The sequence below is a fragment of the Paramormyrops kingsleyae genome, chromosome 8 (assembly GCF_048594095.1).
Source record: "Paramormyrops kingsleyae isolate MSU_618 chromosome 8, PKINGS_0.4, whole genome shotgun sequence".
Classification (NCBI taxonomy): Eukaryota; Metazoa; Chordata; class Actinopteri; order Osteoglossiformes; family Mormyridae; genus Paramormyrops; species Paramormyrops kingsleyae.
The window spans coordinates 14,509,899-14,528,180 of record NC_132804.1 but is presented as its reverse complement, the minus strand read 5'-3'; the positions used below and the strand labels follow the sequence as shown (position 1 = coordinate 14,528,180).

At 41.8% G+C, this 18,282-nt stretch overlaps 1 protein-coding gene across 2 annotated transcripts; it reads left to right on the top strand.

Annotated features, from left to right (window-relative positions):
- Positions 1–889: 889 nt before the first annotated feature.
- Positions 890–16,722, top strand: LOC111839807 (zinc finger protein PLAGL2-like). Of its 2 annotated transcripts, none has more exons than XM_023804044.2 (5): positions 890–946; positions 11,194–11,290; positions 11,816–12,279; positions 12,713–12,929; positions 13,213–16,722. In XM_023804044.2, exons 3-5 carry the CDS (start codon positions 11,966–11,968, stop codon positions 14,299–14,301), a joined length of 1,620 nt encoding a protein of 539 aa, XP_023659812.1. In that variant the 5' UTR covers positions 890–946; positions 11,194–11,290; positions 11,816–11,965; the 3' UTR covers positions 14,302–16,722. The 2 variants fall into 2 exon arrangements, with proteins under 2 accessions (XP_023659812.1, XP_023659811.1); XM_023804043.2 differs by lacking the exon at positions 890–946 and adding an exon at positions 5,490–5,625.
- The last annotated feature ends 1,560 nt before the right edge of the window (positions 16,723–18,282 follow it).

The window sequence follows — 18,282 nt, the reverse complement described above, 5'->3', positions numbered from 1 at the left end:
AACATAGGCTGATTTGAGCTATTCTAAATAAGGATGCCTACTGAAGAGTCCACTGCACAACTAGTGGCTACTCAGATAAATACATTGTAATATAAAATCGTTAGGTTTTTGATGTCGCTCTCATAGTATATTTGAATACGAATAATACAATTTTATAAAAATATCAATAAACTATGGATAAAAATGGGAGAAAAAACTTTTTATGTAATGCACGTTTTTTTAAAAAAAAAAACGCAAGATGTTGAATTCATGCACAGCTACTGATGATGTTAGTACATTTATAAATTGCATATGTATACCAATATTTTTAATTTTAATATGATTTTCACTTGCATTGGTGACTATTTTTAACATCCTTTTAGGTCAGGCTATTACCGCTTAACCATTTAGGTTACTAATTATGGTGTAGTTATTACCACTGGTTAGTTGTTGGCTATAGACTTTATTCAATTAAAACACAAGATAAATAGGCCTACGTATGTTTTAATTGTATACGCTGTCGACCCGCTTAGTTGAAAAAACATCTCTATGACCTTTTAGTTCAAATAAACAAACTATTACATACTGTGTAAAATGTAACATTTTCCACTTTTCCTTCGTTTTCGTTTTGTGAACGACTTTATATTTTACACACAAGGATGAGAAAATCGTTCTGTAACGATTGTAAAAACAAAATCGTTAACTTCATACTCATGAATGCCTGAACTTATAGCTACTAGCATCTTATTATTTATTCACGTCACGTGAATTAATAATATGTTTTATTTTCTCTGAATTGATTATATATATTCTGTCGGAATAATTTGTAGTTAGTGTGAAGAGATATGGATATATCTGGCGTGACAGTTACATGAGTGCATTATTTGATTGGCTATTGTTTTTTGGATTTGGCTACTATACGGAATAACAAAACTGGAGCCCTTAAAACTTCATTCGACAGAATGCAGTGAGTAAAACAAATCACTGTTAATTACCATGTTGCATTGCATCGCTTTTTGTACTTACACTAATTTATAGTCTACTGATGTCGAAGAAACTACGGTTCAGTGTACTGCCATTTGAAATCATCCTTCTTTCTCACTAATCCGCCACTAGGTTTTTCAGAGGAGTCAGCATGTTGGAAACAACAAGATTCAGTGTGGTCTCCATTCAGTTTATGGCCAGTCTCCTCCCAGTCCTCAAAGGATTTTATTTGATCCAGTACATGCACCACTACGATTTAAATCTCTCTACTTTCAGCAGTTTTATAAATATCCGCTTACTTCCGTTTGCTCACGTTAATAGTCTCTCAATGACATACTGACCTTATTTTTCAACTTTTGTGTGTTTTAGTATTTATTTCATAATTAATTATTTTAATTAAATGACACGGAGATTTCGTTATCACTCTTGCTTCAGGATAAAAGAACACTTGAGAAGAAATATTTGTGTAAATTAAATGTTGCAATGTTAGTCTTTCTTTTAATATAATGACTCCTTAATGCTTCATAAACATATGTGTGTTGTTTGGGCGATAAAGCGTCTTAAAAAAAATCAGTGCGATGCAAACAAACTATGTTACTCTTACCAAAGTTTGCCCAATAGAAGGGAAGAAAATGTAAACACTAAAAAATGTCTCAGAGGACCACGCCCGAAAAGCACTGGGCGGGAGCTAAATTAGTTCTGTTTGCACTGCAGCAGAGGGTGGATGGTAGCAGGTCTCCTCGTAAGCTTCAATTAGTGATTTGCGAAGAGCATCAGGGATTTTTCACGGAAACAAATCAGCGTGTGCAAAAAACAGTCTGGGTAGCGAATTAATTATTATTATTATACTAGGGGTCAGCTTAAAGTTTCCGCTATACCATACGACTTTATTATTCAACCGGATATGAAAAAGGCAATGCACAAGAAGGAAAAAAATCATGTATCGAAATTGTTTGCTCTCACTCCCCCCCCCCCCCCCCCCCCCCCCCTATTACCCAATGGATCAGAAAGACAGCAGACCAGACCGCCAGTGGTCTCTGGGGTGAGACCCCTGTCAGTCAGCAGATAAGAACAAGATGTGGCAGAACTGCCATATGACCAGTGTGATAGCTGTCGTGTGTGACAAGGCTGGGCAGCAGCACAGTGCCTTTTCATCTCTTTCATGAGAAAACTGCTGGTGGGAGAGCTGGGAGATGGGGAGTGTGCAGGCGAGAAGAACTGAAGGGGGAACTGAGATGATGCTGGAGGCTGTAGTAGAAGGACAGTCCATTTCCAGATTTCCAGTAGATCCAGGCTGAGCATGGAGACCACCAGTTCTCAAAAATCTCTCTATAGTGGGCACCTTAGGGCTTCATAATTGGGCTCTGTGAGGACTACCAGTACTAGACATAGCATACTTGCTTTGAAACAAATCTGGCACCCAAAACTTTGTGGGCGGAGGGTGGGGATGTGCACACAATAACTGCCACAATCAAACAGAGCCTTCTGACCACAGAGTCTATGAGGGCAGTAAACAAGGAGAGGCAGCGAGGAGAAGAACAAAAACAGTCATTCCCCTTCTTGTCATCTCTGTATCTGTTTTGCCATTGTGCTCTTTATTTTTGACTCCTCGGTGGTTTAAACAATTTGGCATCACTGATGTGGGTCTGGCAGACACATCACATTAAGGAATTCAGACTCGTGACTAAAACATGTTTGCATTCATGCATGGTACCTAGTAGTGAACCAGTGAACAAATCACGATAGTGAACATTCATGAACTGAGTGGTAAAGCTATAAAGAGAGTGGAATGGGATGAAAAGTGAACTGAATAAGTATGATAGGGCTACACTGTGGATGGGATGCCAGTCCAACACTGGGAATATGCACGCCCACACTCATACACTATGGGCAATTTAGAAACGCAAATTAGCCTAACTGCATGTCTTTGGACTGCGGCAGGAAACCAAAACAACACTTAGTGAACATGCAAACAACATGCAGAACAGGAACCCTGATTGTATAGGAGGCATGAGGCAATAGTGTCGCTCACGGTGCCAATCTGAATAAGTAAGGAGAACAGGTGCATGTACAATGTCTGAACAAATTATATAATCAGTTTGCTTGCATGATCAGTTGCTTCTGCTTGTACTTTTACTCTCGGATGTATAAAAGTGTTTTCTGTGTCTAAAATTGGAGCTTATACAACCGTGGACAACAGCACACCAACGCTGTCATGTTTCAGTCTGTTAATGAATTTAAACTAAGCGTACATATATACACACAAACCACTATTACAATTGTAAAAAAAAAAAGTCAATAAAAGATATATAAGAGATTATCTAGATTATGGTTAACTGTGACTGGGAGCCCGTGATTGGCCAAAAATAACAAATATAAATAGAACAACTGGTATATTTAAGAGATAGTGATGCATTGCTTATACATAACAAATATTAATAGTAATTTATTAATAATAAAATATAGTTACTTCGACTCTCAGCCCAAGTATCGGACATTGATGAACGGATATAGCTTATGTCTTGATAAATTACGTTTCTATGTAAAATAACTTTGCTTGATCAAAATGATATTTTTCTAGCGGAGGGGGGTGGGGCTTGCATGTTCACCTCGTGTCGGGTTTCCTCTGGGTACTCCGTCCAGGGTGTAACCCTGCCTGGGATAGGCTCGAGAACATTAAAAAAATATATAAGCGTATTAATAGTACCTGGATTATAATGTCTGTACAGGAAATTCATATTTACTAGCTTGTTGTGAGTTAACTGTATATCTATCGTTTGTTTATTAAGTTTCTACCGTGGCTAAGCTCTTCAAATTGTTTTGCACAAATCCTATGTGATGTCGAGTTTTAAAAACCGATATGGGAGGAAACTATTACAGATGTATATTCAGGTCATTTAAGTAGTAATTTTCAAAAAATATATAGCATCATCAGTGATTAATCTTTAAAATTATAATCGAAATTAAAATTTCACTAATAAGACAATTTTTAAAATTCGTTACACTCAATTTACATTCATATCAAAATATTTACTAGTTTAAGGCTACTTTAAAATATTACATTTTTAAATAAGTTTGGGTCACTTAGGTTAGGGGAGTTCGAAGCTTCTTCAAATGTATTGTCAACCATTTTTCACAATAATATTCCATAGAAAAATACAATTAATGTATTCTATTTTGGCTATAACGAAATTGTGTATCGTAGGATCAAATATACTAATTTCACTAAACTGCAGTCGAGAATGGTCATGATTTATTGGCGTAAAAACTATACAAATGGAAAAGATGAACTCCCTCGCTAAATGAAATAGAGGTCTGCTTCTCTCCACACTAACCCCTTCTAAACTATCACACATATAGACCACCGCGATAAAAGCGCGCGTGGAGGGGGATGGGGAAACGTGAGGAAACGCGCCGATGTGCCCTGGAAGTGATTCTTTCGCCCCAAAATAGGTGAAAAGGGAGTAAGGGACCACCACAGAGAACCGCCCCTGGATCCCACGGCGACCCATGTCCCTAAAGCCGGATGACACCGACCAGAATCCGGAAAGATGTGCTCTTTTGGCTCAATATTTTTGAAAACCCCCTTAGGAAACATGTTAACATGTAATTGAGTCTTGATTTTTAAATATTACTAAAATAGTTACTAAAATAGCGTACTTGTTTTAACATGTGATGCTCTATCCAATATTACGATATATTTTTGTTTTTTGTTGCATAGGTACTTTTGCTTTTTATACATTTTTATTTTTTAAATTAAAGTATCGATTATATATTTCTTTTTTTAAAGTGTATATGTATGTATATATATTTTCGATTATTTTAATATAATATAGAATAATAGACCTACTACATAGCCTACAATTCAATGTTTCAAAATAAAATGAATAAAGAGTATCTGAATTTTAATTACAAATATTTAAACTTTATTTGAAATTGCAATCTCCAATTATTATATATGAAATATAAATAAAAGAAATATATTTAAATTTTACCAAATCTTTCATGGGCGTATCAATCTAGATGACCCTAATAAATTAGTGATAAAATAAACATTAATCTTTCTATTAATGCATGAAACACAGATATTTGGTGTCGAAACATGAAGGAAAACACCACTGATGAGTATATAGGCTAAATTTGAATTAATATATTTGATTAAACAAATCCTACGGTTAATATATACATATTATTTTGTATATATACACTTTCTTCTATAGATAATAAGTTTTTCATATTAAGCCAATGAAGTTTTATTTGGTATAAGTTACTGGGCGGCATAACGTTTTGTCAGCCTATATCCTTATTATATAGGCCTACACGCTTATGACTTTGCTCACTCTTTATAACGCATGTAATTAATAATAATAGGTACTTAGTACAGATAATACTGCGTTGTGTGTAGAGTCTTGCCAGCTGTAATTAAAAAAAAAAAAAGTTTACACATCCGAGTAAAAAAAAAAAAAGAAAAAAAGTTTGTGAAAGTGACGTGACGTCACACTCCCACAATGCTCGCGCCCCCTAACTCTAGCTCTGCAGCCAGAGGAGACAGAAACAGTCAGGCCCCGAAAAATAAAAAAAATATAGAAAAAATTGGAAAAAATAATAAAACAACAAATCCGAGACAAAACGACAGCATAAGGTTCCGAGGGTACTCCCACGGTAGGTTTGCACTGGGTCAGAGTGGAATGATACCGGGGTTCCTTCGGTAATTGACCTGTGAGTTGCTGGAAACTTTTTGGTGGATTGCTGTTCATTTTTGCGAGTCCTTTTAACGTAGTTCCACTTCTCAGCGCTTATGTTTTTTTATTACGACCGTGTCAGTAATACTGAAATACGTTTCCGTTATGGATCGATTATTTATTGTTGGTTACCCGGTATTACTGTATTAAATGTTTAGGATTGCTTTTTATATGTATTGTTTTGTGATTTTTGTAGAAGCATTACTAGCGTCGAGGAATTTTAATCATTAATTAACTTAATCTCACCATTGCCCTTAAATAGATTGCCGATATGCGAGATTTAACTTCCAAACAAACTGGTAACAGCTTTTGCAGGGGGGTTAGGGTTTCCTTGCACCTTCAGAATTTTAAGCAATGGGGTATATTTTTAAGGAGACCATGCCATTAGCACAAGCCATATGCGGACGTAAATGAGTACATTTCGTGGTTAGCTTGCGTAATTTATTCTGGACGATTAAACCAGATAGAAATTATTGTGCTTGCTGGTTTTTGGTGCATCATTTTGTACTTCCCTATTGCGTATTTGGCAAATTCAGCAAAGTAAACCAAAATCTTATCTATGAATTTTGCGTGTTTCCTACTGTTCCCTAGAACTACGGTCTGTCAGTTGTTGTTCTAGTGAGTGGTTCAGCTCACAGTCGTTCTTGGGCGGGCTGTTTTGCGACGAGGTTCCTCGTTTCTCACTATCTTTACTTAAAAGATAAAAGTATTTCGAGTGCTTTTTTGTTTCCGCTCATTTGTATGCTTGTGCCTCGATATGTGAGGTATACAGATCACTTTTTCCACCTTAGAAATACCCACTAAATGCATTCGCTTCTGACAAGTAAGTTTTGCAAAACTTTCATTCTATACTGCCCGTATAAAGAGGGTAAAAAAAAACCAATTAGGCCCGTGTGACGATCCAAATTAAGTAGTTGCCTCCAAACAAAATGTACATCAACCTTCAAAGGATGTTTTAGAAAAGCCTAGTCTGACGTAAATCTAAAATCGATTATAACGTTAATGCAAGACACAAATGATTTACCTAAATTCCGTTCACAATTTCCATGCCAAATATAGATTACATGCGTTGGGCTAACCTTTGTATTTTAAAAACCCCTTAAAGTAGTGTTGCAAATCTTTTAACGAAAGTAGACTAATTGCGCGCAACTGTGCCCAGCTCGGGGTTTTACCTGAGTGGTAATTAAACCTCAAAGTGTGCAGACTGCACCTACAAGCGCTCAGTCTCACCGAGGTGCTGTAAAGCACCTGCACCTTAAGCATTTAATTTCTAAGTTATGGTTAGCGATTAGCAGCAGGTACGACGATGGCAAAAGATGAATTGTAGTGCATTCCCTAGTTGGTATACAGATTATGATTTAAAATTTACAAAAAGTAAATCGAATATCATTGATCATCTAAGAAAATGATGCCAGTAAGACGGAGATGAATAGATCGATAAATATTTTACACCTTTTCTATGCTTTTAGTCAGTTTTACCTGTAGTATCGTTCTCCAGCTGTTGTGCATGTCTGCCTTCACAAATGAGCACGTCCACTATTTACCTAAACTGTTACATTTTGTTCCTGCCTTGTTACTGATTGTTATCGCTATATGTTTTCTAGCCTTTCAGTTTATATGTGCAGCTGGACTTTGAATAAATTAACTTTAATTCAATTCTATTGTGGAAAAACGTTTTTACAGGAACTATTTGAGGAAGGTGTGAACGGCACAGCTAGCTATGAATAAACTGTGAAAATGATTTGACATGACATTTGGACAGGTGCAGACTTCTGGGAGGGAAGGCCAAGTTGTATAACACTCATTTCCCCCCCTTTGTCTCAAACACATGCCTTCCCATCCTTTGTGAGCCCCCTGTAGCTAGTTCATCCTGCTAAGTGATGGACTGTGTTCCCATCATCTGTGTACACCATCTTGTGCTCTTAGCTTTCAGGGATTGCCTTTGCGTCATTTTGACCCAGATTGGATAAGTGAAAATGGATGGCTTATTTACTTAGAGAAAAAAGGAGAACCGTATGCTTTAAAAAAAAATTACACCACAAGTTTTGTATGCAGTTTAAACTTCTAAAAATAACTTGTGCCATATTTGTTGATACTTTGATTTTAAAGCTTCTTTTATGTTACTGACATAACCTGATTGGTTTGTATATTATACAGTTTTCGGCAGCCACATTTCTAAAAAGCTGCTCTTGTTTTAAGATAGAGATCAGCTTATATGTCATACAGAATGTCTGAAATATGATCAGAATACAGAATACTGGTTAGTTGCATTTGTCATGGTTCCCCGATGCATTTAAATTCCCTTTAGTAACACTTTTTGCTTTGCGGTACATATTCTTCCAAGTATACCATAATTACCCACAAGCCCCAGGGATTACATACAGATCTGCAGTTCACACTACAATTGCTGGCTCCGTTATTAATTGGAAGTCCTTCCTCTGGCTTTATTCAGCAGTGAGCTTGATGTCTGATTAGGGATTTTTTGCCATTGAGGCAAGCAGGTGTATCTGTTGGCTTGGTGTTAGTGAAGCACACTGCAGGTGTATCTGTTGGCTTGGTGTTAGTGAAGCACACTGCAGGTGTATCTGTTGGCTTGGTGTTAGTGAAGCACACTGCAGGGGGAGCTGTTGGCTTGGTGTTAGTGAAGCACACTGCAGGTGTATCTGTTGGCTTGGTGTTAGTGAAGCACACTGCAGGGGGAGCTGTTGGACCCTCAGGATACAAAAGAGGCATCCTTTTGTTAAGATGACTACTCTTACACAACAGCGTGGCGGAACACCGTCAGCCTACAGAGTCACTGAATGTCACTGTACGGTTTTCGTCTCACACACATACCTAGATTAAAAGACTAAGCTGGCAACTTAGTGGTTAATGGAATGAGGGCAGGTATTTTGGCGCAGGGGGGCATCAGTTTGATAAAAACCAGTGAAACGTTTTAAGGTTTTGTGTGCTTTTAACGTAAACAAATTTAGGTACATGACTGACAGGTTGATATATAATTGTGTGATTGTAAGTTATTGAAATAAACTAAATTGGACATATGCTATTTTCTCACTGGTTTGCTGAATAATCAGTGTAAATAGACATTTATTTACTGTATATAAAAATAGTGGAAGTTCCCCATCATTTTCAGTACTGATTCCCCCTTGCAAAGAATGTCATGCTATGCTGAATTAGTTCTGTGAATGGTCAGATTAAGCTGAAATAGGAAGCTGACTGAAGAAAACAGTGTATCTAGTTGTTCCCCCCAGGCTGGGGCTTCTGTATGCATGTTATGGGTAATGATTTCTGCGCTGGTGTGCTGCAGTGTTTTAAAGCATAGATTTAGCAGCTGACCTCACTGGGGGAAATCCTGCCACATTGCATTTCCTCATTACTCTCAAAAAATAATAGCAAGCCTTAAACCAGGGTTCCCCCATTCCCGTCTCGGAGGGCAGAATCCAACATAGTTACTAGATATCCCTGCTCAAACACACCTTAATCAGTGAATTACCTGGTTCGGTAGGTGTGTTTGAGCAGGAAAATGCCAACTGTGTTGGATTCTGGCGCTCGGGGACTGGATTTGGGGGACCTAACCTTAAACTATGTGTCTGGTTTAACACTGTTGGATTCCAAGGGTTGTAGACTGTAGAAACTAGGACAGCTTGATTATGGCAAAAATCATAATCATGATTATTCAGCATGATTACTCATTGAGTTTGGAGATATCGTGCATTTATTGAACTTTAAAAAAATGTCCCCTTTTAGCAGTGGACTTCCTTGAAATCTAAACATAATGAAACTGAGAAACAAATAAAAAAGGTTGGAAAGGGGTATGCACAAGACCAAACGGGAGCATCACGGAAGGCAAAATTGTAATTGAAATTAAGATTCGATTAATTGCCCAGCCCAAGTAGAAACTGTAAGCTACTGTCTGTAGTCAGAGCACAGGAAAGATGACATGAAATTCTTCCTTGTCAGTGAGTACATAAGAAGTCAGGTCAGCTTTGAAATAGCCAGCACTGTAACTACGAAGAACAAATGATGAATTTCCCCTTTAAATATTCAGCTTTCTGTTTTACAGCTTTTACACACTGTCCATCTTGAAAATGCTTGTAGCCTTAGCACTAAATACTGTAACAAGTAGTGAGGGTCACGTGACGGCTGGTTGATCAGCTGCACATGTCCGTTGGAGCTGTCTCCAATGTTGGCTTTGTGGAGATAAAGTAACCCCTTCACATTTGTGCACTTGACATATGTGGTTTTGGTAATTCAGGAGTTGTCTGTGAACAGTTAAACAGGAATATTTTTGGAGCTTGCCAAAAGATCGCAGAATCTCACAGATGAAATCACACAAATCATATATATATATTAGTAATACATAATGTTAGTTAGTATAAGTACAATAATACATACTCTTTAATATTAAAAGTCTTGGCTTGGGTACTGTGCATTTTTGTTTTGGCAACAAGCCTTACTCGTATTAGTAATGTGTGTGTGTAATCTCAGGCTTCTCGGGGTAACTTTTAAAGTTTTGAGTGCTGTTCATTTTGCCTTGTTAATAATGAGTCCAAAACTTAGTGCTCCCAGTGTGTACAGTAGTAAGGGCATAATTTAAATGGTTTGATTATTATATGACAAGGTCCTTATAGGATATGACAAAGTAATTACTGAGGTATACTGTACACTGAACACAGCAGAATTTATATAGTCTTCAGACTTGTATTCTTTCTAAAATTTGGGTAATTACTACTTACAAGTTTTATATGTGCTTTGTCAGATATTTTGTACCGGAGATGTGTACATTTTGACGGGAAATGGTTAGTTGGGGTGTGGGTACCATGATATGATTGATGATTGATTTCTTTATTATATTTAATTTGGCAACAGAATACACAATTTGCGCTTTTAAGAAATATTTCTGTTCTTTTTTGTGAAAGTTGCATCTGAATAAAACAAAGACGCAGACTTGTGTAAATCCTATTGGCCGTGGATTTCTCCCTGTAGCCGAGTGCCATAGCTTTGGTTTCAAAAGAATGACCATTATAATTTCCGATTCTTAGCATCCTTAAACAATGCAGCTACAACACTGAATGCAGATAGTTTGCCATGTTAATTGAAATATATTAATACAAATATCACATATAATACTTAGTAGTTGATAAACAGGGAAAAAATATTGGGTTGGAATCAGTATCTGCAGATACTCAAAATTTTTATAATGGGATTGGACCAGAACAAATGACATTGTGCCATCTTCAGACACCTGACATTTATTATGTTTTTCTTTTTTTTGTGTTGCAATCTCCTGTCAACCATGCTGTTTACCATTATCATTTGTTTTTTATCCATGTAGCCAGGATGTCCTTTTCTAACAGTTATAACCCCCAGCAAAAAAATCTAGCATGTTACTATTGTCATGTAATCGTAATGGTGATGGTAGGGACATCAAAGAAAGAAATGTGAGCTAAAATAAAGTCAGGATATGTATCTGTAATCTCCCATGCAGAACTGCAGGATGCCCAGAAGCACACCCCTCGCCCCAGAAGTGGTCACCATGGGAACCGGCTGACAGTCAAAACCTCGTTCCCATGGTCATCTGAAAGGTAAGCTTCCGGCCTCTTTCCTATGTCCTTTGATTCCAGGAAACCCCTTGCATGTTCTCCTCGTGTAATTCGGGTTTCCTCTGATTGCTCTATTTTTTTTTCCTCGCAGTTCAAAGCAAACTCATATTCTGAATTCCGTACCGCATCCTAATTTCATTGTTTTAACGGTGTGCATTTATTTCTCTGTCCGTGGGCCCCATTCCCCGCTAAACCATAACAAACATCTTACATGAGTTACATGAGATTCACTCTCTGATAGCACTGGATTCACTGCCCATCAAAAAAACTGGCCAGACTTGACTCTTCTGTTTACTCTTAAAAAAAAAATGCTTTAGGTTTATGGTTAGCCATTCTGTAGTGTTGACTGACGGCTAGCACCCCAATACATACGGTGTGAGCTGTGAGCAGATTTGGCTCTATTATATCCTCATGTTAACGTTTCTTGTGTTACAAAGAACTGTGTGTGAATGGTCTGTACCGTTCTAAAAAACAGCAAATGACAATGCTGTGCATGTTGGTTTACAGATTTGAATAGCAAAGGCCCCTGCGCAGATCCTGCTACGATTGGACATTTACCTTGTCTGGCCCTGCTTTGTCCAGCAACTGACCAGTCACGGCCAGCGAGGCAGTCAAGCTCCACCTACCTCTCCATGGCAACGAAACCTTAGGGCTGCCATGGCAGCAGCCACCGCCGATGTCCCATGCCAAACTGCCCCAGTGAGCCCAGAGAACCAGGACCTACAAAACAGAACCGCCGCTACCTTTAGCGCCGCCCTGCTGGCAGAGCAACCACGCCTGGAGCTGAGGGGAGAAGCTGAGAGTGAAGGGGAGCTGTGGAAGGGGCTCGGTAGGAACCAGTCCCCGCTGTGTCTCCTGGGCTCGCAGGACAAGCTCTGCCTCCAGACCTACTGCCAGAGCGGTGAGAAGGCCTTTCACTGCTCCCAGCCACACTGTGCCAAGGCCTTCGTCTCCAAGTACAAGCTGCTCCGGTAGGCAATCCCACACAGGGCATTGGCTCATAACCCCAGGTAGCATGTAGCATGTAGCATAGGGATGCACAGTGATGAAGGATAAATACCTACACTGGGCTAAAATAGAAATATGATAGATAAGCATCAAAATGCTATGAAACAGGTTAAACATGATGCATCATCCATAACTGCTGTTTCATTTCGGGGGTGGGGGGTGGGCTCGAGTCCTTCATGGGGCGGGAATGGGATGGGATGCCGGCCTATCAAGGGGCACGTACTCACACACACACGAAGTCACACCCTACGGGCAATGTAATGACTTCACTTAAAATGCTGGACTTTTTCTGGCCCATCTGAAGTAAACCACATGCACCCAGTGTAAAGGCTGAGTTCGAACCCACAGCGCTGAAGACACGATAATGACCATCGGGAATCCGTTTCCTCCACCCAGACACATGGCCACGCACTCCCAGCAGAAGACTCATCAGTGCTCCTTCTGCGAGAAGATGTTCCACCGCAAGGACCACCTGAAGAACCACCTGCAGACCCACGATCCCAACAAGGAGGCCTTTCGGTGCGAGGAGTGCGGCAAGCGCTACCACACCAAGCTGGGCTATCGCCGGCACGCCGCCATGCACTCGGCCGCCAGCGGAGACCTCACCTGCAAGGTCCGTCAGCGCCGCCTAACCCTGGGGGGAGTATTAGGGTTGCCAAGGTTTATCAGAAGTGGTTTGGTCACCTTGCTTTTTGCTGGGTTCTTATTCTAGGCAGATAGTGCTTGACTGGGCAGCCCATTGACTCTCGTTCAAGATAACTTGTTAAGAATTAAGTAGGATGTTTGTCGGCTCTTTGTGTTCCTGCGGGTGTCGGTCCGTCTCCGGTGTCGAACGTGAATCCGGGTCCGAGTGGCGTTGCGGTTCCTTAACCGCTGTGCTTCCCGCCTCTCACCAGGTGTGCCTGCTGGGCTGTGAGAGCACAGCGGCGCTTCTGGAGCACCTGAGGGGTCACTCCGGCAAACCTCCGGTGGCGGGGGTGACCCGCGAGCGCCGCCACCCCTGCGCCCACTGCGACCGCCGCTTCTACACGCGCAAGGATGTGCGGCGTCACCTGGTGGTCCACACCGGTCGCAAGGACTTCCTGTGTCCGCACTGCGCCCAGCGCTTCGGTCGTAAGGACCACCTGACGCGGCATGCCAAGAAGAGCCACCCGCAGGAGCCGTTGGAGGGTAAGGCTGAGCTGACCCCACCCCCGAATGTGATTAAGGAGGAGCTCAGCCATATGTCATGCGGGGGCCCCCCCAGGGTCCATCCAGGGAACAAGCCCTTTGCAGGGGTTTTTCCTGTTGGCCTGTATGACCCACATCTCCAGCCAGCCCATACTTCACCAGCATGCCGGCCAGGGATGGGCCGCCATATGGAACCACCGTGTGGTCCTCCTCACCCTCCAACCCAGCTGGCCTTGCCTGTCCCTCTATCTCATCACCAGCACCATCAACACCACCTGCAGCAGCAGCAACAGCAGCATCACCCCCCACCGCTCCCTCCTTCTTCCAGGTACCAGCCTGGATCTACCTCATCCTACCTCAAGATGGAGATGGAGAGCTTTCTGATGGACCTGCAGAGCGGCCTGCCCCTGCCGACACTGCCCGAGCCCCAGGCTCTGCCTCCAGCCCCTCCCCACATCCTGCCCGGCGACGAGTCGGAGTCCCTGTGTGGCGACGTCCTCTTGCCCAAGGGTCCGGCTGAGTCCTTGTGTGGTTCTAGCATGGACTTCTCCCACCTCCTGGGCTTCCTGCCACTTAACCTGCCGCCCTACAGCACCCCCATCGGTGCAGGCGGCCTGGTGATGGGCTACCCGGCCACTTCCTCATCATCCTCCACCTCATCCTCTTCATCTTCCTCTCACGTGGCCGAGACCCTGGGCACATCCCTTGCCTCCGCCCAGGTTCCACATCAGGAATCGTTGTCCTCATTGCCCCTGGGGTTCAGCTCCACCCTCAGTACCAGCACTCTTCCCCGCTTCCATCAGGCCTTCCAGTGAGGACCTCTGTCCAGCCCTAGAGTTCCAGGCCTCAGAACTTTACAGCTTACAGAGGCCCAGGTGAAAGGGCTTAGAAGGTCTGAATCCTGCCAGATACAGACCTCTATAAACTCTTGCCCCAAAAACAGTAACGCTGTGTCTGTATAGTAGGAGATAGTACCATAGTGACTGGAAGCATGATGCTATCCACAATAAACCTTAGGAACAAAAAGTCAAAGATTAATTTAGATATTGCTCAGAATGATTAGTTTGTAGTGGATCAACGTCACTTACCTCACCCACGTGGGAAGTTTAACAGGCTAAGCCAGATGGTGAAGTTATGGGGTCAAAAGTTCCCGGCTGCTGCTCCAGACGGCATAGCTCTACACGGGATGTACAGTGAACTTGTGTGAAGAAGGAGATTGCCTGCAGCTGTGATTTATGAAGACCTCAAGGGTTCGTGGCTGAAGTGTTTCTTCCCACGCCAAACAAACAAATCCTGAGAGGTGGATAGTTTAAGTCCAGAAAGTAGAAGTCCAGACCAAGATTTTATTTCAACCAACCAGTTGAGTATAAAGATTCACAGTCACAGAGTACTCAGTTGGTTGGCTGAAACAAAATCTTGGACTGGACTTCTACTTTCTGGACCTGATCTGCCCACCTCTGAAAAGCGTAAAAGAGAACTCAGTGCCCCCTTTATGTTTTGGGGTTTATGGCTACCTACCTACAATCGTACGAACAGTCGTACAGATAGCAGACTAGTTTGCCTCAGGTTCTTCAGAGGATATGTGAGATAATCTGCCTCAAAGGAAAGCTACAGAGATTCCCCCTGAGCCGTTTCCGGCACGAGCCGGAGGCAAGGTGAGGCCAGCAGAGGCCTTTGAGGTGGGACTCCCACCCAAAGAAGCACTTTCAACACCGCATGCACTTCACCCCAACAGAGATTAAAAAGACACAAATCAGCTCTTAGATTTGATTCTACATCCCTCATACATCTTGCAGCACTTGCTCGCAAACTCATGCCGCTGAGGCATCGTGAGGCGTCCATCCTGTGTGACTCGCCCAGCGACCTCTAAATGGATCAAGCGGTATGTTAGCAGCAGCCACCTGACATATGTGAATAATGTCAGGCAAGTCAAGCAGAGATCCTGTGAAGGAATATTATTGCAGTGTGTGAAACATTTGAAAAAGTTATTAAATCTGCTTCCGCTTCTGTTTAGTGGTAGATGTACTGAAGTGAATGACTAGTGGTAAATTGTTTGGGGGATGGTGGACACTTGTTTTTTTTTTTTTAAACCCCAGATATCATTTGATACGATACTATACTGTTCCCATTCCTCCACCTCTAACCTCAGACATCCTCCAAAATGCCATAGCTGCCCCAGTGCCTAGGTTGTGTCTGATGGGCCCTGTTGTTTTAACCTATTTGAATTAATTAAAACTGGTCCCCAGTGCAGATCTCTGGGGTAAGTTTAGCTAAAAGCTGACTGTCAACACTACAGGCTCAGGGGCTGAAGGATTAGCCGTCGCGTGCTAAGTTCTGGAGCTAAGCTTCCGGAATTGTGTTCCAGAGCATAGTGAGCGAAGACAGCCCAGTCAAACCACACTGTATGGATTCTGGCAGCTCCTGGACCGCATGAACAAAATGAGGACGAGCATGCGAATGCCCCAGCTTGCCCTTTTTTTTTCGGTATTGAATGCCCTTTTAAAACAGGAGGGACAATCAGGAACATATCAAAGGATGCACAAAATCTAAGCTGCTGACCCAGTTCTTATCAGGATCTCCAAGGAAACTTTTGCTCTTCAATACGGCGAAGTAACTAATTCACTGGTTGGAAAAAGTAAGTCGTTCTAATGAACAGTGATGCACGAGAGCTGGATGATTTTAGTGACATAAGTTGTCTGCATGTCAAATTCAACTGGATGAACTTTCGCCCTCATCTCCATGTGCCTCAGCCTTCCACACAGGCAGGGTGGATTCCGAATGTCCTCCACCGCCAGTCCATATGTGACTTGTTTTGGGGATTAGGAAAAAAAAAGTTATGGAGTGAAATGGAATCGTTGTTATAGTGACGTTCAAAACGAACAGCTCTGAGTAAAACCAACAGGGATTGTTGCGCGTCGTCTTACAATGTGCGTTTTCTGTTCAAGAAACCTTTAAAACAACACATCACCTCATTGTTCTCAGCAGAAATCCAGGGAGGAGAGCCAGACCCCGGCACCCCAAACTCCCCCATACTGCCTCACCTTTTACTGTAACTATAGTAACAGTAAAAGCTGAAAAGGGGGGCCAGAGTGTCGCTAAAGATGACATCGTCACCTAGCTGTAGCCTATTGGCTTTGCATATCTGGCTTGACCTTTGAACCCAACGATGATGTGCTCCTGGGTGATACCTCATGTGGGGTGCCTCTGAGAATCAGGCTCTGTTCTGCTCAAAGAAAGGAAGGCAAAAAAAAAAGGGAAGAAGGATGAAAGGGTGATGAGGTGCCTCCCTGGCTTTCTGAGAGCCCCTGTGTTATGTTAGCACTTTTAAACCGTGTACAGAGTAGTTATTCCAGCTGAATGCAATCAGCCCTCAGAGGATCTCCCTGTGGTACTGGCCTGTTTACTGTGGTATGAGGCCCTGTTTACTACGGTCAGGAGGCCTCCCCTGACTGCGTTCTTTATCATTTCGTATGTTTGTGCCATCGGTTTAATGTTGTGTAGGTTTTATGCATATCTATGTGTTTTATTTTATTTCTTTGTTGTTTTTATAGAATGACAGTATTTTTTTAGGGCATGTCCCTATTGCTGGAGAACATTTCACATTATGAGAAAGTAAACAGGAATAAACTCCCTCCCTCCTATACAGTCACTGATCCTTACCTTATCATTTGCCCCTTTTAGCACTGATGTAACGCATCAATAATGCTTACTTTGCCCACAGGAGGTTCTTTCCACCACTTTCCCTCATCAGCCCTGTGTTCATAGGCTGTGGGGTTTCTATTTCAGATCCACACCTTTCATCGATTGGGCGAGAAACTGTCTCACCTGTTTCAGATGTAAACACACCATGTACTGTTGTATTTATAGGTAAACATAACACCAGTAACAAGCAGGAGACTGGTCCTGTGCAGCTATCAGCACAGTACTTGAAGCTTCCTGGTAAATTCATTAGCTTTTTCTTTTTAAAGCACACTCTTCATAACCCCAGTACCGTCCCACCAGTGGCACATAGGTGGTCTGCAGACCGCTGCACCACGTTGGGACACAAGCAGCATACAGCAAAGGGTTGCCAGATCTGGTCTTTCCATTTTGCTCTCCCATGAGTTCAAGTCAATCTGTTAATGACAGTATTAATGACTAATTACTGGAAGACTACCATTGGGGGACTGGGGTGCAGCCAATCGCTGCATGAACATAATTTCCAGCTCCCTTTCAATTGCATTTGACCTCCATGCGTGGTGAAATTTGGTCAGGTAACCTAAGCCCTCAAATGGAAATAAGGCTCTCTAGGGCCAGAATTACCAACTACCCCATCCCTGTCCACCCCCACCCACGCAGCTTCTCTATCTTAACTCGGCGTTTGCATTCCAGACCCCTTTGTTTGAGTAACATAAACCGTCCTACCTACCTTTTGTTGCCAACACTAAGAGAACAATAACTGGAACAAAAAAAGAGAATGTTAACCAGGTTCTGTCCTGCACTTCTGTATGGGCTTTTAGCTACAGGGAAGGGCTGTACAAAGGCACTTCAGTGGCAAAGTGTCTGCTTTTTACATTATGATTTTCAAAAGTCTCATTTAAAAGACTGCACAACCTGACAGATTTTTACGCTTGTGGTTTCAACCGGTATATTGAACTACAGTGCAGTTTTGTTGTACTTTTGATTTGTAATGCAGTATGTTATTAAAGTGATTAAAGGAAGAATCCACCATTAAACTCAATTGAATCTCCATCTCCTTAACGTTTAAAGTGATGCACACGTGTTAAAATGTAACTATTAAGGCTCATAGTGCATAA

Excerpts from the sequence above, each read along its gene's own strand:
- LOC111839807 (XM_023804044.2), top strand. The coding sequence starts at position 11,966 with ATGGCAGCAGCCACCGCCGATGTCCCATGCCAAACTGCCCCAGTGAGC. Across the intron at positions 12,280-12,712 it reads TCCAAGTACAAGCTGCTCCG|ACACATGGCCACGCACTCCC; the intron begins GTAGGCAATCCC and ends TCCTCCACCCAG. Across the intron at positions 12,930-13,212 it reads GCGGAGACCTCACCTGCAAG|GTGTGCCTGCTGGGCTGTGA; the intron begins GTCCGTCAGCGC and ends GCCTCTCACCAG.